This window comes from Trematomus bernacchii, unplaced genomic scaffold, assembly GCF_902827165.1.
Source record: "Trematomus bernacchii unplaced genomic scaffold, fTreBer1.1, whole genome shotgun sequence".
Taxonomy (NCBI): Eukaryota; Metazoa; Chordata; class Actinopteri; order Perciformes; family Nototheniidae; genus Trematomus; species Trematomus bernacchii.
The window spans coordinates 16,823,951-16,847,563 of NW_022987593.1; the positions used below are offsets into that span (position 1 = coordinate 16,823,951).

A 23,613-nucleotide genomic window follows, 5' to 3' on the forward strand; every position below is an offset into this window, starting at 1 on the left:
ATAAATTACACAACCCGACACGTCCGACACGGTACAGTACTAATAATTAGAATGAAAGGATTAGAGGATATACATACAATTAATTAGTTACGTCACTTCCAAACAAAAACAAGTCATTTGAATGTATTACTATTATTGTTCATTTTCTGTGCAGGACTTTCACTTTTAACAGAGTATTTCTAAAGTGTGGTAGATTAATCTCAGTATTTCCTCCACCACTGCAGCCAGTAATCACTAGAAACTATGCTTTTAACAGCCAGTTGAGTATAAGATATATAGTATTGCGGCATTGCTGTGATTTAAAATACATTTATAATCTGTTTACTTTGAGGTTATGGCAGTATTTCAAAAATGTATAATCACTATTACATTTGATAGACTACAGAAGACATATAAGTGATATCAATCCATCACAATTAAATAGAAAAATAATGCTATGGCACAATGTACATATATAAAGCCAGAGGGAAATATGAATTCATACAAAATCAATAAAGGCCAAGCACAAATGTGTGGACTGTTGTTTTTGGGTATTGCTTAGTTTTACTTCCAAATATAATAAACTAGAGTCGTAATTCATTCCACATGCTTTAAGTGTAGGTTAGTAAGGTAAGTGTGCGATTTCAAAGGAGACTTCCCTATTTTATAAGGAAATAAATACTTGTATAGTGGCTTACTGCAGTCTGTGTTATCCCATAACGGACTGCTCCTCAAAATAAAACATGGGGCAGTTTAAATGGACTCAAAGCTCACTGATCAGCACTGTTGTCACTCTTGTTCTGATCTACCTGCCCCTCTATATTCACATTGGACGTTGGGGACGTCAGTGAAACCGTATTCCCTCTTTAATAGGGCCTTCGCTTGTTCTCGCTTTTTCATTTTGAAACGTCCCCGTTGGCCACTACCTCGACATCCAATTGGTCCAGCCGTCATCCATCGAACGACGTACAAAGATCTCGCACTACAATTGGCTCAATCAAATTTCACTCAAACGAACAGTTCAAGCTGATTGGCCAGCCTGCTTGTCGCTCAACGCTCCCCTGTCCGCTGATTGGTTGCATCGGCGGCGCAGGCGGACTCCTCCACGGGGCTCGGTCTTCAAGGCTCACGGAGAGCGAATGTCGTCATGAGCGGTGGGTAGGAATTAAAACATTGGTGTTTATATTACATTCTACTTTGTTAAAACATTATATTTGCATTGAAGAGAAAACAACTGGACATGGGACGAATAAGTGTGTTTTTTTAGGGGCCACTCGGGCAGTTGGGTGAACCTAAATAAGGGTTGCACTTCCGGAAAAAAGGGCAGCCTTTTTCTGTATCAAAGAGTTTGTCTGGCTAGCTAACGCATCAGCTAGCCAAATATGCGAGTGTTATCTATGGTGCGTTAGTTGTGTTTCCAGTGCTTTCCCCCCGCCCATTTATTCCTGGGTAACATACAAAGATGGAGCAAGTAACGGTCCCATTTTGGTTCGTTTTATAAGTAGAAACTAAGCTGCACTGAGGGAAAATCAGCTTAAGCTAGCGGCTAACCACTTCAGCTTTACCCCCGGTTAAACAGTGGTGCTAGTTAGCATGCTAGCTAGCTACCGTTAGCCACAGTAAACCAACTGTATGTGTTTGATGGCGGCGCTATTCTGAGGCCGCACTGTTTTTTTTAGTATGCGAGTAAGTATGTGTGCATTACTGGCAGTGGTGGAAGAAATATTCAGATATTTTACTTTAGTTAAAGTAGTTATACTTCATAATAGAAATACCTTCTAAGAAGTGAAAACCCTGCATTCAAAACCTCTCAATCAAAGTACAAAAGTATGAGCAGTAAAATATGTTACGGTACCAGAAGTAAACAGAATGACCCTTTTCAGAATCATTGATGAATGTTTTGGATTACTTATTATTTGTGCATCACTTGCAGTGGTGGTATTCAGATATTTTACTCCATTAAAAGTGGTTATACCTCATAATGGAAATACCCAACTATGATCAGTAAGATATGTTTAAGAACTAAAAGTATGCAGGATTACATTTTCAGAATAACATAGATTATATTGTGTTCATATATGTGTTCATCACTTACATGTAGCAGTTGTGAAAGTTGAGCTTATTTCAATAACTTCACTTTAGTGTGTAAACCCTGTAAAAAATAATTTGGTTGATGCATACTTTGTTTTAAAATGTACTCGAGTACTGTACTCAAGGACACATTTGAGGTACTATTTACATTGCATGTTACGTTATACTTCTGCTCAAAGACAATATTGCATTTACAGCTTTAATCACTTGTGAGATTAGAGTTTGTAATCCTCTTTCTGTCCAGTGAAAACCATGTGTCTTAAGATGTGTTGAACCTGATAGTGAACTACAGGATGACATCTTTCTTTGTGTACTTTTTAAGCTAAATAAACCATTTAAAATCCTCTTGGATCAGCTGGAAAACTGCGGCTTTTCTTAGCGCATGAATAGTTGACTTTTTTGAGAGACGTTGTTCTCATAGCTCAGCAACAAAGCTACACACATGAGGATCTTATAGAATATGATGCATTGTTGTAGTACTACCCAACTGTGTATAAAGCAACTTAAACATCGATGGCTGTGAAATGCAAAATACACATTACTGTAGCAGTTATATTAATCACAACACATCATGTATAATAATCACACTACAAGGAACATGATGGCACATTTTACTGCACAATAAGTACTGTGTATTTAAGTGTATTTTGCGTTTATACATGTACTTGAAGTAGGGTTTTGTATGCAGGACTTTTACTTGTAGTGGAGTATTTCCCAGTGTGTTATTAGTACTTCTAATTGAATACATTAGCTGAATGCTTCTCCCACCACTGCTCAAATGGAATCTAAGCCATCAGAGATTAGTGGTTCACAGGCTGTGGTATTCCTGTGTGAAAGTCTTTTGGTTTGACAGTGAAGTGTTTGGCACCGTGATCCACAGCTGCCTTTATAAAACTTTCTCCTAATGAGGCCCTCAGCTCTAACAGGAAGTAGTTCCTGTTTGGCCACAACACAGAGGTTATTTACTGTCAGGGTAAAGTTCAGCACATACAGAGGAGGTGTCAGAATTAAGCAGTTGATTTTGTCGATACAGTGTTTTGTATTTTTGACACTCCCTCATAACAACCTACTTAAATAGTGTAGGTGTGAATTTGACTGTCTTGAAGCCCCAGTGTTTCATGTTTCACTATGCTAAAATACTACACTATACTATTGGAGTCACAGAGCTTTGCATATGTTTTCCTGCAAACTGAATGCATGCAATCCTTAATAACTAGTCAAATATAAAACATTCTGTCCAGTGTGTGATAAACATGATTATTTTAAACTTGTTACTCAATTTCCTAATCCAAACAAGGTAGCGTAGCGACTGTATTCGCCATGACACAGACAGTCTGTGGTGTGTACTTGTTTAACTTTTGTCTAGTTTCTGAACGGATATGAGGAGCTGAGAGCTCTGAGTGCTAACAGCTAACGACTGATGTTGTTTTTCTGTGTTTCGCATTGAAGATCACGTCACGGCTCCGCCTACACTGCGTTACTATAGTTACTACCCCAGCTACTAAACTGTAATGGAAACGCAGCATAAAGTGAGCCTGGCCTACCAAGGCCTAACTATACCGTACTAAGCCGAGCGAGGCCCTGCAGTGGAAATGCGCCATAAGTGTCCTTGCACCATTTGCACAAAGCAAACAACACATCTTGTTATGGCTTGCAACGATTACGAAAACAAAGTAATCGAAATAAAACGATAATTTTTTTATTAATTATTATTATTTATTTATTTTAATATTTTTTTTTATTATTGGTTTTTCAGTTGAATTATACTTAAAGTTCAGGGTAATCAACTGTTAAAAACATACTGATGTTTTCAAAGTAAATGGATAATTGTTTTTAATAATCATGATATCAATTATTGACCCAAATAATCGAGATTATGATTTTTGCCATAATCGAGCAGCCCTACTTTCATAGCAGCTTAACTATTTGCAAAACGATGTCTTTTTTAAGTTGCGAAGTATTTATATTTAGAAAAACAACAAGAAATGCTCAGCCCTGTGACTTGAATGTAACTGCAGTTCTCTGCTTTAGAGGCACACACTGCTCTACTTTATGGCTCATCAGTGCGATGGGGAAATCATTATCTCTTGCAGTACATCCGTGACAAATCAGTGAGTTCCCAGCAGCCTTTGCACTTCTCACTTGTGTTGCTGGTTGCCAGAGCAGCTCTCTGTGGCTGTCATGTGGTTACGTGTCACCTGCTGTTTGCTTTCAAGTGTTTGCCATCTGACATGTCTTGAGCTCAGTTTTACAAGTTCAATTAAGTTCAGTTAAACCTGGAAAAACACCACTTCTGCATAAAACCACACATTACACCCTTAAGGCACTTTTTGTATGCCTACCTTAAAATTGGCTTCTGCAGTAGAATTTATTTTAGGGGATATATTCTTCACTTGTATTGCAGTTCAGGCCATAATGACTAGTGGAATAGGTCCCTCGCTGTAAGTCCTGAGTGTATCTTCACTTCCCTCAGTGCAAATCTTTCTGAGAGTAACAGCCTCAACCTTTTTGGGCCATTAGGCTGCATTGCTCAAGATTTACTCTGCCACTAAACCATCGGGCAGCCTGCCCTAAAAGTACTTATGCTGGGTGTCTTAAAATGTATATAATAATAATTAATACATGAGTGATGACTGCAGTCCAATGATGCAATTCTTTGCGTTGAGAGCTTCTGAATTTTGGCCAGTTCTTTTGTTATTGGTTAATTCATTAATCAATACTTTTCAAGGAGCGAACATAACATGGCCAGTCAGCTAACGTCAAGTAAACCAGCAATTTAGATGTTTAGGGAAAAGGATGTCAGTTATTTAACATGAGCTTTTGCACAATATCCAAATGCTGCTTGTGCTTTCAAAATGTTTAAAGGGGCCCTATTATGATAATTTTCAGGTGTCATAATTATGTTTTATTAGATATTAATAATAAGCTGGTTGATGAAGTAGCACTCAATGTGATCAAATGGATGTGTGCACATGGTAGCTTTATTAGCCAACATTTCAAATAGTGTATAACAGAGATATCTAAGCCGTTTTTTCAAATCGGCATACTGGTGTTTTTAAGGTCATACTGTGTGAACTATTTACCAAATGTTTTTAAGATTGTAAACTAATTGTCATACCTCCCAGACAGCTATATGTTATAGTGTGAAAATTACCTTGTACCCTAATAAATGTATGACCATAGAGTGCCACAGTGACGCGTCCTAACACCCGGAAGTAAGCTGCGCATGGGTTCCTTCGACAAAAACGCAATGCAATTTCTCCATAGGATTTTGGAAAATAGCTGGAAATAAGGTCTGTGGTTGAGACACATTTAAGAGACGGATCACGTTTTGTTCAGTCGGATAATCTCCACATGTCTACCCTACTTTTATAATTTTCTAATCATAAATCTATCGATTAGATGCGCAGCTTACTTCGGGTTTTAGGACTGTGGCACTCTATTAGATAAGTCTTAAACCTGCACAACATCACTATTGTTCTTTAGTAGTTTAACTATGGTTCAAGGCTTTTATTAGTCTTACGTACATAGCTACAGTGTAGTTATGACGATGAACATCTTATGTTTGGCTGGTAACGTATGGAGAAACATTTAATATCACAAATACCTTGATATCCGAATCGATTGTATTGCCAAGTAGGTTTACACATACAAGGAATTTGCTTTGGTGTATGTGGTGCATACGATAAAGAATAATACGTAGCAAAACTAAATAAAATAAAAATAGAACTGTTATGATGGCTATTTTTAAATAACAGTTTTGAGACATTTCTAACCAATTAAAAATAAAGACAATATTAACTCAAAATATAATTATGTGAGAAACTGAGTACAGTCAAATATAATAAAATATGACAAATACTATATACCATATTTAAAGTGGAGAACTGTGTTGATTTAAAATGGGTAGTGTGGAGAAGAAATGTGCAATACTGTTGGTATGATGTGCATTAATGTAATGTATAATGTTGTGGGTAATAGTCAGTGTCATACCAATATCGTCATTAAAACAAATATTGTAGGGTTGGCTACGACAATTTTAATAAATAATCATCAACATTGTGGGTTTATTGACTAAGTTCAGTTGATGACGGCAAATAATGGAAGAAATAGAAAGAATAACATATTAATATATTTCTCAGCTGTAAGTTTAATGTTACATCTTATAACTCTTTTCTTACACCCTGACACGTTTTATGCTTATTACTTAGCCTAATTGTGTAACCGATGATGTTGAATTAATCGTGATTACAGCAGGATATTATGGAGCTTGTCTTCCTTCGATGTGTTTCTGTTTTGTATGAATGTCCTCCTGTGATGTCCTTGGACAGACTAACCACTGAACATAGATACAGCCTGAATCTAACTCAGTGTGTGTGTGTGTGTTTTCCAGAACAACAGGACAGTATGGCCACCACTGTTGCTGTCAGTCCCAGTGAATACCTTCAGCCCTCCAACGTTTCCATACAAGTGAGTAACGTCCAGATGTTGAGTCCCACTTCCCTCTACACTCTGGCTTCTCTCTGCTGACGCCATTACCTCAGTTCACCCACGACGCGTTCATGACGCTGAAAAACTGGATAGACATTTTCCTGCCAGGATCGAACTGAGTGATAGATCTTCCCCTTTTTTTAAATGATAGAAACAGATGTATCATTCATAATAACAATAATAGATTACATTTGTATATCGCCTTTCAAGGGACCCAAGGCTACTTTACATGGTGAACAAACAAACAAGAGGGGCAAATAATAAAGTACACATTAAATAAGTAGCAGTAGGAGTGGAAGCAGGGGGACTGTGATGGGTTAGGGGTCAAAGGCCATGGTGAACAGGTGAGTTTTGAATGATGACTTGAAGATAATACACAATCAATGTTGTAATATTTAATATCTGAGCTGATGGAAGTACAGTGTTGGGCTTTAGGAAACAGTATATGTGTCTAATACCTAATATATATATATATATATCATTCCAATAACTTGTATATAGACTCGTACTGCACTATTCCACATCATCACTTTATTTTATAACTATTTTTTTTTTGTATTGCTCTTGCTCTTATTGTTATTATGTTATTATGTTGCATTGTTGGAGAAGCCTGTGACATAAGATTTTCAACTACATAATTACTCTGTAGCTATGTCAGATTGACAATAAAGAACCTTGAACCTTGAAACGAAATAATCCCGGCTTTTTTGAGGTGTTTAAACGGCAGTGAGACTATCAATAAAATGTCATATAATATTGAAAATAAGTAGAGTATATTATTTAAGGCTGTGGTTATTCATTTAAAATAACAAGATGGGTTTTGTGTACCCGGCTGGTGATATTAGGAAAGATCAAAGTGAACAGAAAACATTTTCAGTCAGGATTTAAAGGAATCAACAGATCTTTCTTTCCCAAAGCGCTGTAGGATATTCTTTTAGCTTCTTATCTCCCCTTATCTCTCTGTTACTACTCAAGCTGTTTTTAGTGCATATGGCAGTGAGCTTTTGAGCTTTTGATTATCGTAAATTATATAATATTAGTTGTTTTCTTATATATAACAAGTTTAAGGTTAATAATTTCAATGCAAAGATCATTCTGTAAAACCATTGAGGTGTTTTTGGCCTATTTTAAAGGCATCAACAGATCTGTCTTTCCCAAAGTGCTGAAGGAGATTCTTTTAGCTTCTTATCTCCCCTTATCTCTCTGTAAGTGTGTCTAATCATGCTGGTTTTACTGCCTGCTGTGTGTGTTATGTCTGACTGGAAGTGTTTGTCTCCCTGCAGGACCACCAGCCCTCTCCTCTCGCCCTCCTTGCCGCCACCTGTAGTAAAATCGGCCCTCCTGCTGCTCAGGCTCCCGTCACTTCTCCTCCAGCTCAGCCTCAGCCTCGCCGCCTCCTCCCCATAAAACCTGCTCCCATCGCCCCCGCTCCTCCCAAAAACCTGGGCTTCCTCTCAGCCAAGGGCAATGTGATCCAGCTTCCTGCCGGCCTGGGCTCCTCAGCGCCCGGCAGCCCCATCGTGCTCACAATCCAGCAGAGCCCGGCCCGAAATAACAACTCTGCACCCGCCAATATCCAGTACCAGATGATGCCTCAGATCCAAGGGAATCAGACCATCCAGATGATGCCACAAGGAGGTCAGATCCAACTCATACCGGGCACAAACCAGGCCATTATCACCACTCCCATGACGGTACCTTCCCAAAACGCTGCCAACACTCCCATCACACCACAGAAGAGTTTAGCGATCAAACCCTCCCCCAGATCGCGTAAATCAAACAACTCCCACATGGTGCAGCTGCCCGGCGGGATCACGCTGCCGCTCAACGTGGCGACGGGAGAGATGTGCGGGACTCAGTTCATCACAGAGACAGCAGCTGCTCCAGCGAAGGGGAGAAGAGGCAGGAAGAAGAAAATAGTTCTGAATGCTTATGCTCCGTCTCCTGCACAGCCTCCCTCTCCAACATCAGAGATGGAGACCATCCTGATAGAAGCTGGAGACAACATCATCCAGGTACATGTGGCAGAGAAGCTCTTAAAGAAACACAAACAGTATCTTTGATAGCATATGATTAACTACAGGTTCACCTGGGAGAGAATGTGTATTTGTATATTTAGCCATTATTTAAATGTTGGTGGAGCTAATGGACTGAATAAGTCTGTGACATTTAATTGAAAATGTGGGAAAAAGCCAGTAAGTGAACCCTGAGTTTAGAATAATGTTTGGGTCCAAAAAAGCCCCTAACACAAATTCGCATTGTACGATGATATGAAACTAAATAACTTTGATGTAACATATTTCCTTTTATTATTATATGATTATTGTACATTTTCTGTTAATTAGCAAATCAACACATTTACCAAACATAACTGTATTTAACTGTTGGAAGAAAAATAGGATTAAAGTTATAATATACAATAACTTTCTTTGCATCTTTACCATGGCAACTACTGTACAACTATTTTGGTTAAAACTCTCCTCCCTGAAAAGCATCGTTCCCTGCTGCGTTAGCACAAACAAAAACGTAAACTCGCTGTATGCAATGTGAAGTTAACGGAATATTAAGCCAGTAAAGACTTGGAGATTATCCTCTTGAATTGGGAAAAACAAAACTAGAAGGAGAAAAGTTAATATATAATTTAAATGCTTCTATTAAGACATTAACACCAGTTTATTTACAGCTTGTTCAAACCCCCAAAAGACGTGATTAAAAGTGGTTTAATGGTGGCAGAGATGGTGCCATAACTGAACTATTCCAGACATGACTCCATCCCAACATCCCTTTTATAAATCTGCAGCCTTGATCCAAACACACTGAATATTTTCCCCTTCAGTTGGTGGTTAGGGATGATGGTCCTGACGCTCCATTGGCTAAAAGCCTCCCAGACTAACCTCTCTGTATTTCCAGGCGGGAAACAACCTCCTGATCGTCCAGAGTCCTGGTCAGCCGGCCATGGTGCAGCAGGTCCAGCTGGTTCAGTCCAAACCGGAGTCTCAGGTGGTTCAGATCCCCCAGCAGGCTCTGAAGGTGGTGCAGGCTGCATCCGCCACATTACCCACAATCCCTCAGAGACACTCAGCCCCCTCGAGCCTGCAGGTCACCCAATCAGATCCAACGCCAACACAGGTAACCAGGGTTTTTTTCTAGAAATATATAGTATAAGGAGGCTAACGTCACTTTCTATTCATTCAGGGCTCCGTAAAAACAAAGCTGTCTCTGCCGTCTGACCGTCTATTTGACACGATTTTCCTATTTCTGGAGTAATAATGCAGTTTTGACGAACGGAAATATTGTTTTCTGGCATCACTTCAACATTTCACGGGGAAAATTGACATTTTGGTTTGAGGGAGCACGCCTCTGTTACCCGGTTAGACCCTGATACAGTCAAAGCTGCTATGAAATTAAATTAAAGGTGACTACATGCTACTGATTATATCACCATAATAGCAGTGTTGAAGCTAAGTTGCTTTACATGTTTAATTTATTTGACCAGGAACTCCCATGTGAGATCGAACATTTCTTGTATGGACAATCCTGGCCATGGTTCTCTGCCTTACTAAGTCACAGTATATACAAAAAGACATAAATATACACTGAAACAGAAGAACAGCTGTTTAAAACAGTGGCCATTCACTTGAAAACAACCTAATCAGGTACATCCTGGCTGTTTCACTTGCTTGATGGTAGATTGTTTTTTTTTTTCAAATGGGAACGGAGAAAGACCAGGATAAAAAGGTTGAAATGGAAAAGTTATTTCGACAAAGATTATACATATATTGTATGTAATTATTATTTCTCCTTTTCAAGTTACAAAATCACTATCCACTTACCATTTTTGTTACATTTTGTATTTTTTGTCAATACTTAAAGGTAGGGTAGGTAAGTTTGAGAAACCGGCTCGAGATACACTTTTTGTTATATTCCATGGAATGCTCTTAACATCCAGATAGCAATGAATATCTGAAGTGCTTTGACAAAAAATCCATAAAAAAATGTCATCTGTGGAAGCCGTAGTACTGTAAAAAGCACGAACAATCATTTGAGCCGGCCCGGCTAAAATGACTGGATGGCCTACCTGCCTGTCAGCCTTCCATCTGTGCACAAACTTATCTCGTGCCCTCATTGGTCATGTGCGCGTTCGTGTGTGTTGGAGGAGGGGCTCTGTAAGGAAGTGGCAGATATTCTCTGGTTGTGTATTTTCAAATTCTAGCGATCTCAAGCCGGTTTCTCAAACTTACCTACCCTACCTTTAATTGTGGCCTATTCTTCTTTAAAATATGAGTAAACAAATGACCCGTTACCTTCTTTTGGTTGCACATGGTTGCATGTTTTCCCCGAGTAAAAGACACTGGTGGTGTAAAGCACAGACTACAATGTGGAATCCAGTAAATAAATAAAACGCATTTTTCTCCGTCAGTTCCTCTTCAAAACAGCATCAGGTGAGTGGCAGACGGTTCAGCTCCAGGACTCGGTCTCCACCTCATCGACCCAAACCACTGCGGTCGTCACCAACTCTCCGCCGCAGGCCAGCATCAAGAGGACGCTTCAGGGCGGGAAGAAGGAACGAACTCTGGCTAAAATCGCTCCTGCGGGGGGAATGATTTCGTTAAACACGTCTCAGCTGACTTCAGCGACGCAGGCCGTGCAGACGATCAGTATCAATGGGGTCCAGGTGCAGGGAGTTCCTGTCACCATCACCAACGCTGGAGGTGAGCGGATGATCTGATGATCTTCTATTTGTTGTATACAGAGGTGGGAAGTAGTGGAGTTCAAATACTTTGTTACTGTACTTAAGTACATGTTTCTGGTATCAGTACTTTACTCCACTACTTCTTTTTCAGGCGACTTTTTACTTTTACTTCTTACATTTTGAACCCAAATACCTGTACTTTCTACTTCTTACATGTTGAACACAAATACCTGTACTTTCTACTTCTTACATGTTGAACACAAATACCTGTACTTTCTACTTCTTACATGTTGAACACAAATACCTGTACTTTCTACTTCTTACATTTTGAATACAAATACCTGTACTTTCTACTTCTTACATGTTGAACCCAAATACCTGTACTTTCTACTTCTTACATGTTGAACCCAAATACTTGTACTTTCTACTTCTCACATTTCCCAAACAGGCTGGTTCCTTTAGTTTGAATGTGTGTTTGGTGGCGTGATCATTATTATTTAGAGTTATTGCGTGCCTATTGATTTGAACACGATCCGTGTATCCATCATTTCCTGGTCTTCTCTAAAGAAGAGGGACCAATGAAAACGTTGTCATGTTGCCGTTGTTCAGCATGGAAACATTCATTAGCTAACAATGACATTATTGTTCTATTAATATAAAGGGAGGTCAGGTACTCTTTAAAACAGCTGCTAGTTATGGGTACTTTTTACTGAAGTACATTTCAAAGCCCTCTTTACTTTTACTTGAGTAAAGAAGTTTAGTCAGTACTTCTACTTTTACCAGAGTATTTTTAAACACAAGTATCTGTACTTCTACTTGAGTAAAGGATGTGTACTTTTGCCCTCTCTGGTTGTATATAACAAGTACTAGTTCTCTATCTTAACAAGTGACATTCCAGAAGGATAAGATAAGATGTACTTTATGAATCCCAATTAGTTGCAGCAGCATGAAACAAAACAAGGCATTGCACATAATAACAAATTAAAAGATAAAATAGAAACATCACAAAATAGAAATAGAAATAAACCAGCATTAGAGAGTAAGACAAATATACAGATAACCGTGAAGATAAAACATCTATTAACTGTCTGACAAATACAAACTCTATTGAAGGGCCACTTTGCTGTTAACACAATATACACAATATTTATGGGCTCAGAACAGTCTCATAATACACACATGCACACAGAAGGATTCACACTTGTATTTCATGATCCGCAAAAGGAGTCACACTTGTATTTCCGGATCCACACTTGTGTTTGTCAATGCACACACAAATGTGTTCCGTTTCATATACATGTCAATAAAATCCAAATACAGAAAAAAGTTTTACATATGTATTTTTGATCCTCACATATTTGTTTTCCGTTTAAATCCCCTGAACCTGCAAACACAAACCGCTTTCTGTGCATGGATCGCTCTGCATTCGTGTGTGGGTTTTTTGAGACTCCCCTGACGGTCACCCGATTCGTACTTGTAATTTTTTCTATCTATAGCCAATCAGATGTCTCCTCAATTCTAAGCCAATCACATGAGCGCGCCCCCACGAGGGTAGATTTCTTGCGTTCATGACGTAGCACTTCATGTACGCATTTTGCGCTGTCCGGAGCTGACAGGTCCATGGAGCCTGCCTGCAGGCGCTAATCTCAGGACACCTCCATTCTCAGTACATTGCCACTTTCCGAGGAGGAAATGCACGCAAATACAAGCCTTTATATTATTAAGGTACAGTGCCACTTTCCGAACCATTAATGAATGCTTGTGTACACAAAAACGGCAGGCAAAACCGTTTTAAATGTGTGTTTCCTGTATGGCGAATACAGCTGCTTTATTTATGTCTGTATGAAGTTGTTGTGAGTGTGGAGGGAGCAGCTACAGGTTAGCTTAGCCTAATCGATCAGTGCACTACGAAGCCAGTGCTAGACAGTGAACTGTCAACGGGGGGAGCCCCGCCGGTCATTATCGGCCGATATTCACTCTTAATAGTTTGATCGGTGCTCTCTATAAAGGCCGATCAGGAGAGCTGGATCTGGTCGATATGGACATAAACGCGAGTGAAGTTTTAGCGAGCTGCATGAGAAACTGACGAGCTGTCAGGAGAGAGGGAGGGAGAGAGGAAAAAAGAGATGATCCTTACTCCCGTGTTATTAGCCATATCCGGTCATAGTCCGGTAATTACCTGCTAACGGAAACTCTGCTTCTTCTTCTTCTTATTATTATTATTATTGAAACATGACCGGTAAATTTCAAATTTGTCCGGTAAAATAAATTCTGTCCACGGAAACACTGCTCCGAGTCCGGACAGCGCAAAATGCGTATATGAAGCGCTACGTCATGAACGCAAGAAATCTACCCTCGTGGGGACGCGCTCATGTGATTGGCTTATAATGAAGGAGACATCTGATTGGCTATAGATAGAAAAAATTACAAGTACGAATCGGGTGACCGTCAGGGGAGTCTCAAAAAACCCACACACGAATGCAGAGCGATCCATGCACAGAAAGCGGGTTGTGTTTGCAGGTTCAGGGGATTTAAACGGAAAACAAATATGTGAGGATCAAAAATACATATGTAAAACTTTTTTCTGTATTTGGATTTTATTGACATGTATATGAAACGGAACACATTTGTGTGAGCATTGACAAACACAAGTGTGGATCCGGAAATACAAGTGTGACTCCTTTTGCGGATCATGAAATACAAGTGTGAATCCTTCTGTGTGCATGTGTGTATTATGAGACTGTTCTGAGCCCATAAATATAAGCAGGATATTATTTACATACAGTGTGCATGGAATTAAATATTCAATTCAATATCAATCTTAAATGTACAGCAGAGTTCCCGTTAGAATATTTTTTTGCCGGTCAACATGTCCGTTAAAGTTGAAATCTTCCGGACAAAATTAGATAAGTGCCGGTTAAAGGTCTTCTTTGTTATTTATTGAGCTTTAAAACAAATTGATATGATTCGACATTAAACAAACTAATTATAGTAGATTAACTACATTATTCAAAAGTGTACAGTAATTTACAAAAACGCGGGAATAATAAACGGAGCGCTCTCTCCTTCTCCTGACAGCCCGTCAGTATCATGCAGCTCGCGGATCCAGTAATGAGTGACCCGACAGTAAAACTAAACATATCTATAACTAGTTTAGGTAGTTTGAGAGGTAATTAAAATAGCTACGTGTGATTTTCTAACCTGAAGTGTGTTTTGCTCTGCTCGCCGCTGCAGGGGATCATGCAGAGCTGCGTGTCGACTCGTCAGCAGCAGCCGATCTCTCTCTCCTGTCAGATTAGACTTTACTCGCATTTATGTCCATATCGATCAGATCTAGCTAGTTCTAGCTAATGATATGACTACCTGCTTGTTAAAAGACACCTAAACAATAAGCGTCGCTATGCAACCGGATGAGGCCACAAAGTATAGCGCAGCATTATGCATTTGTTTACATGCCCACCGGAACCCCGAGGCATTACCAACAGATCAACGCACAATCAACCCATACAGGACATCTCTTTCTCCACATTAAGTGTTAGACATTAGAATTGACAATTTTTGTCTGTCACATACTCTTTTGTCTGTCACATACTATTCTTGTCTGTCACATAAGTGGCGCAACTGATGCGGTATTGCGCTAAGGGAAAATTATTTTGACCGGACATTTTGACCGGAGAGATTTAGATTTGCCGGACTTCAGCATATTTTACCGGTCATTGTCCGGTAATTACCGGCTAACGGGAACTCTGATGTACAGTGTGAGTCAGTGAGCAGCGCTTCATTAGAATCAATCAGAATTGGACTCAAAACATGTATTTATCCTGGGGGGATAGGTGGTTTCGTTACAGTAGGATGAAATAAAATAAAACATATTATTACAAATAATGACAAATAATAATGAAGGGTCCTTGCACTGTCCATAACACTGAAACCACAGGACGGAGGAGACTGACAGATGGACAGAACAAGTGTCAGTTTTTCACTTAGATTGTCTTTCCTGGTTGTAAATGGAAACAGCTTACATGGATCAAGAATCTACAGAGATAATTATTACTATGCTGTTTCAATATTTGGGTTATAGGAATCAAGTAGAACGGTCACATGTTATTTTGTAAGATTTTATACATGACTACATTGTATATTTCCCCTAAATTGTACTCCCTTGATACTTTGCCTTGAGGTTATCTGTCTGATTTTCTTCTTGCTACTTACAGCTGATCTTGCTTGCACAATAAAGTTATGAAAAACGTATGTATCATCAAAACCATAAAAGAAAAACTCCCTGAAATCGAGCCCACGAGATGCAGCAGTGGAACATTTTATTCCTCAGGCTATCTTGTGTAGTCTGCTCAAACAAAGAGAAACAGTCATGGCTGACAAAAACAAATACAATTTTTAAACTCTTTGCTTTCTCGTGTCACTATATTCATGGTACCATTAATCACTAATTAGAAGTTCAGTCCACGTTGCCTCATGACAGTCAGCTCAAGATTCAAGAAGGTTTTATTATCATATGCACGTAAGCTACAGTGTAGAAATGGCAATGACATTCTTCTGACCTGAGCTCCTCCAACAATGCAACATGTATAATAAAATACAAAAATTAATAAGTAGATAGCAAGATGACAAACAGATGAATTTTTACCGGGTCACTTTACAGAGCTCAGGTGTTTAATAGTCGTATTGCCTGTGGGATAAAACTGTCCCTGAGTCTGGTGGTTTTGGTCCGGATGCTGAGGTACCGCCTGCCGTATTGTACTAGACAGAACAGCTGGTATCGTTAATCAGATTTAAATACTGAATGTCCTCTTCCAATATGAGAGTAACATGATAACAAAGGTATCCCAACTGTAGCTGTGAACATGACAGGATGTATGATTACCTAGAAGAGCATCAGGACTGTTTGAGGCATATGATAGCTATGTGATTAACATGATGATTCAGCCTCTATGGAGATAGACATATGACAAGCATGATCATTTCTGACATGGAGCTAATCTGAAGTAAACATTGAATACTGCTTTCTATTCCTCCATCTTGTGACTGTGTAACTCCCTCTCTTGGATATCAGCATGTGAAGGACACTGTTCAGGAACTAGTTGATGCTCTGGATGTGATGACTACTTCCATTCTTGAGAAAAAGTCAGAATTTTGAGAAAAAGTCAGAATTTTGAGATTTTGAAAAAAAGTCAGAATTTTGGGGAAAAGTTAATTTTTTAAAGAAAAATTCAGATTTTTGAGATTTTTTGAAAAAGTCCCGATTTTTTAAGAAAAATTCCCAATTTTGAGAAAAAGTTCACATTTTGAGAAAAAGGCAGAATTTTGAGAACAAGTAAAACATTTTAAGAAAAAGGCAACATTTTGAGAGAAAGTCAATTTTTTGAGATTTTGAGAAAAAGTCCCAATTTTTTAAGAAAAAGTCCAAATGTTTTAAGAAAAAATCCACATTTTTAGAAAAAAATCCACATTTTTAGAAAAAAGTCAGTATTTTGTAGATGACAGGATGTATGATTACCTAGAAGACCCGGTATTACTCCATCTTGTGACTGTGTAACTCCCTCTCTTGGATATCAGCATGTGAAGGACACTGTTCAGGAACTAGTTGATGCTCTGTATGTGATGACTATTTCCATTCTTGAGAGGATCCTAAATACATGGACCCTGAGGTTGAAGCTCAAGCCGGTGACCAGTGATATCTTTCTAACAGATTCAGGTGTCTCTAACAGTGTGTGTGCGTGTTTGTGTTTGTCAGGCCAGCAGCACCTCACAGTTCAGGCGATGCAGGGTGGAGGACTCCAGCTGGCAACGTCTCCGGGCCAACCCGCCCTCCAGATGGAGCAGACGCTGACCCTGGAGCTGCCCGGACAGCAGGGAGAGAAGAAGAGACGCATGGCCTGCACCTGCCCCAACTGTAAAGACGCAGAGAAGAGGTGAGAGAGTCAAGAGACGGACGAATATGTGCTTAAATTACACTTTACCTTGCCTTCCCAATTTGGGATCAATAAAGTACTATCTATCTATCTATCTATCTGTTTTTGGGGAAACATTCATCTAAGATACATAACTTTTTATCGCTTTTATGAATTGTCTTGTTTTGTTTTTAATTATCATGTGTTAATGAAGCACTTTGAATTGCCTCTGTGTCTTAAAATGTCTCAAAAACATATTTTGAAGTGTATGTCAGCACTAAAAACATCAGCTAAATGATGAAATGTAATATAAAGTACAAATATTACCAACTGGACATGGCTATAATGGACAGATTTTCAATGAATTGCTAAGTTTTTAATAAGTTACCTGAGACTAACGCCGAACCTCTGAATCAGCCCTGAGCGAAAAAATGCTAACGCCGTTAGCACAGAACTCACGGTATAAAACCCTTATTACTTATCGTAAATGCAAATCCAACCCGTCGATTAGCATCGTGAGATTACACAGATTCGATAGGTATCTGTATCATCACTCCATGATCAGAACTCGCCACATGAGAAACAAAAACAGACATCACAACACGTGGCATTAGGTAGCAAACACAGCAATATGTCTTACCTTTGTTGTTGTCTGATCAAAAGTGGTCTTCAATGACATTAAAACGATAAAAACGCTGCTGAAGGTTAATCCATAGGTTAATCCATAGGTTAATCCATAGGTTAATCCAATGTGTCCGTGTCACTTTGAAATGATTTCTGATAATCCATCAGCAATAAACCTAGTTTTCAGATTTCAGAGCGTAAGTTAGGTTTCGTTTTGGGCAAACTGCATGCGCATAGCCCCCACTTCTCAATGGTAACGTTGGTGTGTATGTGGAAATTCCCCTTCGATTCTATTGGCTCTAACGGTTCAAAAGAGATGTCAATCATCAAAATCGACCAATAGGTTCCAGAGAAACGGCAAAAACGCCCATTTCCACCCAAATGACCCCAGAGGTAGAGTTTTTTTTCTTCTAAATCTCTCTAAAAAGGTCAAATGTCACTTGTTTTGCATCAATCTTGACACAGGGTACTTATTATATGTTGTACTTTGGATTCATAAAGCTTTTAGTCTACCTTACCATCATCCACGGGTGGTTTTCACTATAAGTAAAAAAGAATTTTTGGACGGACACTATAATTAAATTTTTTGTACTATGTTCAATCTGAATTTTCTTTAAAATAAAAAACATCTTTATTGATTCTGACTTTTCTACATCCAACTCACAGGTTTATCATTGCTTTGAGAACAAAGATTATTAATTTTCCCCTTTTAGAAGGGAAGATATGGTCATTTGTTCTGGAAATGTCATTTTCGAGCCTGAGACCTGAAAAACAGGCTTGGGGCTAAACAGGTTAAGAATAACAATCGTGTTGTCCCTCCAAAAAAATGAAAGGCACAGAGATTTCTCCGATAGATAAAGTTATGTCTTAGTGATCTACTGACAAAAACAAAACATAACTACAAATCGTATTCTTTGTGGCTATTGTATGTTCTTTGTAAGTTAAGTTTAGCTACTGAAAATCTAAATGTTTTGCATGAACAGAACAATTTACGCTTATATGTCCATGTTTATCTCAAATCCATTCACCTTTTGAATGCTCAGCTCTACCCTGATGTAAACCTGTAAACATATCTCACTTCTCACCGTGTGTGTGTGTGTTTACGCTCTGCAGGCCTGGGGAGATTGGGAAGAGGAAGCACATCTGTCACGTCATCGGCTGCGAGAAGACGTTCAGGAAAACGTCGCTTCTCAGAGCTCACGTCCGGCTGCACACCGGAGAGAGACCCTTCGTCTGCAACTGGGTTTTCTGTGGCAAACGATTCACACGCAGCGACGAACTGCAGCGGCACGCCAGGACGCACACAGGTCCGTCTGCTGGACACTGAAACACTTGTGAATACACTGAAACACATGTGAATACACTGAAACACATGTGAATACACTGAATACACACATTCACTCCACAATATCTCTTATACAGAGAGTGTAAACCATGCTGCACTGACAGGCTTTTTTACACTGCTTAAAATCTCGCTAAGCACATATAGCTGGTCAAATCAGTTTTGTTAATATGCTCAAAGAAAGTTGGATGCACAAAGGTCCGTCTGCTGGAGACACTGAAACACACACGTGAATACACACATTCACTCCACAATATCTCTTAGTATATGATTGATTACACTCTGTTCTCTTGGAATTAATAAAAAACCGATGTTACTGCTCAGGAAAAGACTCTATGTGGACACACAGGCCCTCACAAATCCCATGATAATATTGGTTTTATTGCTTACCCTTAAGGTAAAACGTTTATGAAAATGTGTTTGTAAGCTTGTCCCTATATTCTCTGTGACATTAAAAACATTATCAACAACCTTTTTCTGTTTGTTTCCCCAACAGGAGACAAGCGCTTCGAGTGCACCCAGTGTCAGAAACGCTTCATGAGGAGTGACCACCTGACGAAGCATTATAAGACTCACATTAACACCAAGAACCTGTGAGCTGCTGCCCAACGTTTACACAGACAAACTCTATGAAACTAAAGACTGTATTAGAGGACGGAGGGGCAGAGGAGACGATACCAAGGGAGTGTCTGTGACTTCTCCCGTTATGGGAAATACTCCAAAAAAAAGTCCCTATATCCCCTCTCACTCTGGACACTGTGTAGCGTGGTGTACAAAGAAAACCTTCCTAGTGGACTTCAAACGGATCCAGCAAACGTATGAATAATAGTTTTATGTATCTTCTTTTTCCTCGAGCTCCGACTGACCGTGCAAAAAATGATGGGGATTCAGACGCTTATTTGCTTATTTATAAACCTCTCTGGATGAAGATCATACATGTTATTATTCAGACCACAAGATTCTATATACAGTTTCCCTCTTTTTGTATTTTTTATTTCCCCCACTTGTTTTTTCACTTGTTTGTAGTGAGTAAGAGCTCTCAAAAATTGGCTTTAAAGCACCAAAAAAGGCAAAAATAATACAATTGTTTTGTACATTTCATAGAAATATGTGTTACCTCAATGAAATGGTAATTGTGTGTTTAAGTTATTTGTGTTTTAGCAGGAGTGTCTGCTGATTTAAAACCAGTAAATCCCCCTAAAAAACAGTTAAACACGAAAAATGAACTCCCCTTACAGACTTTTGGAAACCTTTAGAAGTTTTGGCTATTTTTTAAAGTGTGTGTATTCATACTAATAAACATAACATTATTAATGATAATAAACTAACAATTTTTTCATGCAATTGTTAGAAATTCATTCACAAATATGTAAACAAATCTTGACATCGAAAAAGAAATGAGACGCAGAAATACAAAGAGTATGTAAAGACAAGAACTCAGAACAAAACAGCAGAAATCTTTCAGTCTCGGGCTTAGAAAAAGTTTTCATATACAGTCGAGGGCCAGAAGTCACTGAGCCTTTAAAAAAAATATATATATATATTTCAAAATCAACTTAAAAAGAAACTCGCAAAATAGGGAAATCCGAGCAGTTTAGTAATATATTGGTGAACATCCAGCTGGAAATGATACATATTGTAGTCCAAATACAACATTAAGGACACATATCAATGTCAGAAAACGTTACAAAATAAATTAAATACATTTCGCTTAATCTGCAAGATTGAACATTACATTTCAAGTATTGACACTTTTGATGAAGATTAAGGAACATTTCGACTTAAAGAAAAGCTGGTTAAGGGGCTTAAGTCTTCTATTATGATTAGGTGTAATGTCACAAAGTGCAAACATATAATTAGAGAATGATGGAGGACCCAGGCTTGATCCTTGTGGAACACCAAATATGATTATACCAAATGTTGTGAGTGATTGGTCAGTATGTTAATGATTTAAAAGCAGGATGTCACCTATTACCAACTTCAAGGAAATTATACTCTCTTATTATTATTGGATTCATGTAGAGGAAACGGTTAAGTATCATGTTTTTTTAGGAGTTTGTCACTGAATCAATAACTTGATGTCCAAGGAGAGTCATTATTTCACATATAAATCAATGTAAACTACCTAAAAATGTCTTCTTTTTTTAGAGAAGTACCGCAAAAACGTTCATATTTCCGGAATACTTTTTAATTCCCTGTGTTGTCAAGGGGCTGAGTTTTAAACCCTGAAACAATAATTAAGTATGTGAACTAATAATAAAAAACTATCACAATAACTTGTATAATAAAGTTTGAGAAATACGGTCAAAGAGGTCTCTTAAGTCTCCAGGTGCTAAGGATTTAATTCAGTTCAATATGAGTTGGTTTTCCATCTTCGATATTACAAAAGGTACGCTTACGTCTAGGGCTGGGTATCGAAGTTGTCATTTATTGAGATTTCTAATATTTGGCCAAGTTCATTCTCTTAACTTGTTCTTTATCACATATTTCCTGATTTAAATCAAAAACATTGGGTGGTTTTAACACAGTTCTCTGTTAGGTTCTTGAATGGCTGCTTGTGTTTTTAGACTTTTTATTTTAACATTAACTCTCCTGTTATTAACCGGAAATGTTTTTTGTTTGTTTTTTATTCAAATGTTTCTACTTCATCTTGTTAGGTATCAAAAAAAGAATGATACCCAGCCCTACCTACACTATGTGTACTAATACATAACTAAAGTCCAGGGTAACTGCTATTCTGCTTCACTCATGGTATCATTTTGATTTGAGGATTTGTAGCCTATGCATTGCTGTATATACGATCAGTTTTACAATGATTTGGCCGAACTTGACAATCACTCGCCGAGATGAAAAAGTTATCTTTCTCAGGCCTTTGATTCGTTGCTTTATACATGCCTTTTTTTCCAGCTATGTGATAGCTTTAATTCTGAATTAACACTTTTTGTTGATATACAGATGACCAGCATTAGGCCTACTGTACAGTATTCACATCATTTACTTTAATGTCTCTTGCTTTACAGAAAACATTGTTGCTCATTTTATGAAATATTGAAGATTAACTGACATGTCATCAGACAGTTTGAAGTCAAATGTGTGCGGGGGTTCCTTTTGTTTAGATAAATACACCAAGCTATTGTAAAATAAGCTTTTTGGTCAAATTAGCACGGTGCCATCGGACAGCAGGTACCTCTGCTTTGAGTTTTCACTGTTTCAATACATGCTAAACAGCTTTGACCAAAAAGCTAAAGTCAGATTTATTTTAAAAGTACTTTGAAGCATTTTCCTCAAAGTGCTTCACAAGGGGCGACAGATCAACTTAAGCTTACATGCAGGTGGCCAATATTTGGTGTATTTTTTCAAGAATGTGTCTGAAGACATGCCATTGGGGGACGGATAGACAGAGCGTACTCATATTTATGTTTGTATTTCATGTCTGCATAATGTAAATACAGTGTGTGTCTGGTAGACACCGTAAATGTAGGATATTAAAACCCAAAAGTTAAGCTGCCTAGTGTTGTGGTCGGCGTGGCCGGCCTGAAGGAAACAGACTTTGTACAGTGTGTAAGGAATAAAATATAATGTGACATTGTATAGCTTCATTCCTGCTTTGTATAGGAGATCTTTTTTCTATTGAATTAAAGATGCCTTAGACAGCTGCTCCCAGTATTCAAAAATGTTTTTTCCTTGTCTAATTCCAGGTAACAACATTTGTACAATTATTTTATGTCTTTTAACTTCTGTTACATGCTAATGTAATGTGCACTAATTTAAAATCCCAGGTTCCTAAATTTGTAAATTTGATCTTCATTGTAATTTAGTTTAATGAGATTTTTCCAAATTGAGACATTTCTATTGGTTGGTTTCGGTGAATGAAATGCGTCTCCTTCTCCAAGCCTGTATGTTGTACATTGTTCTGCAGCCATGTGTTTTGTTTGTTTGGAGAACCCAGAGAACCAGCAATTCCTTTTTTGTTACTTCTGTAAAGTTGCGGAAAATAAAGTTTGCTCCTTTTCTACAGTCACCTCCCTTAATAAAGAACTCCAACTATTTCTGCTGCTGCTTTCATTTGTTCCTAGTAGTCCCATTTTAGCATAAATGGGGCGAAGCCTGCGAGCTAGTTCAGGCAGTCAACTCGATACATTAACACGTGACGCGCCTCGTCCCTCTTACAACCAACCAAACACATTCTCCTAAACATGCCGCTCTATTTAAGCTGCCAGGTCTTCCTGCCTCTGCCTCGCTCATGCTGCTGCTGCCACTGCTGTGTTCACTTGCTATTGCTGCGTTCATGTTCATGTTCCTGCTGCTGTGTTTCACGTAGCTGCTGCTCGCCTGCCCCAGCTTCCACCCCAGCTTCCACCCCAGCTTCCACCCCAGCTTCCACCCCAGCTTCCACCCCAGCTTCCACCCCAGCTTCCACCCCAGCACCACCTGTAGGCTCAGGGGATAGTTATCTAATCCTCACTCAATGTTCTATGTACATC

At 38.7% G+C, this 23,613-nt stretch overlaps 1 protein-coding gene across 3 annotated transcripts; it reads left to right on the forward strand.

The window, feature by feature from the left end:
• The first annotated feature begins 1,091 nt into the window (after positions 1 to 1,091).
• Positions 1,092 to 23,178, forward strand: sp2 (sp2 transcription factor). 3 transcript variants are annotated; one of them, XM_034129756.1, is made up of 8 exons: positions 1,092 to 1,133; positions 6,464 to 6,540; positions 7,845 to 8,576; positions 9,472 to 9,690; positions 10,982 to 11,273; positions 17,007 to 17,184; positions 18,901 to 19,094; positions 19,626 to 23,178. In XM_034129756.1, the coding sequence occupies exons 1-8, from the start codon at positions 1,127 to 1,129 to the stop codon at positions 19,724 to 19,726; spliced, it is 1,800 nt and encodes a 599-aa protein (XP_033985647.1). In that variant the 5' UTR covers positions 1,092 to 1,126; the 3' UTR covers positions 19,727 to 23,178. The 3 variants fall into 3 exon arrangements, with proteins under 3 accessions (XP_033985647.1, XP_033985648.1, XP_033985649.1); XM_034129757.1 differs by lacking the exon at positions 1,092 to 1,133 and adding an exon at positions 1,641 to 1,665; XM_034129758.1 differs by lacking the exon at positions 1,092 to 1,133 and adding an exon at positions 4,005 to 4,181.
• The last annotated feature ends 435 nt before the right edge of the window (positions 23,179 to 23,613 follow it).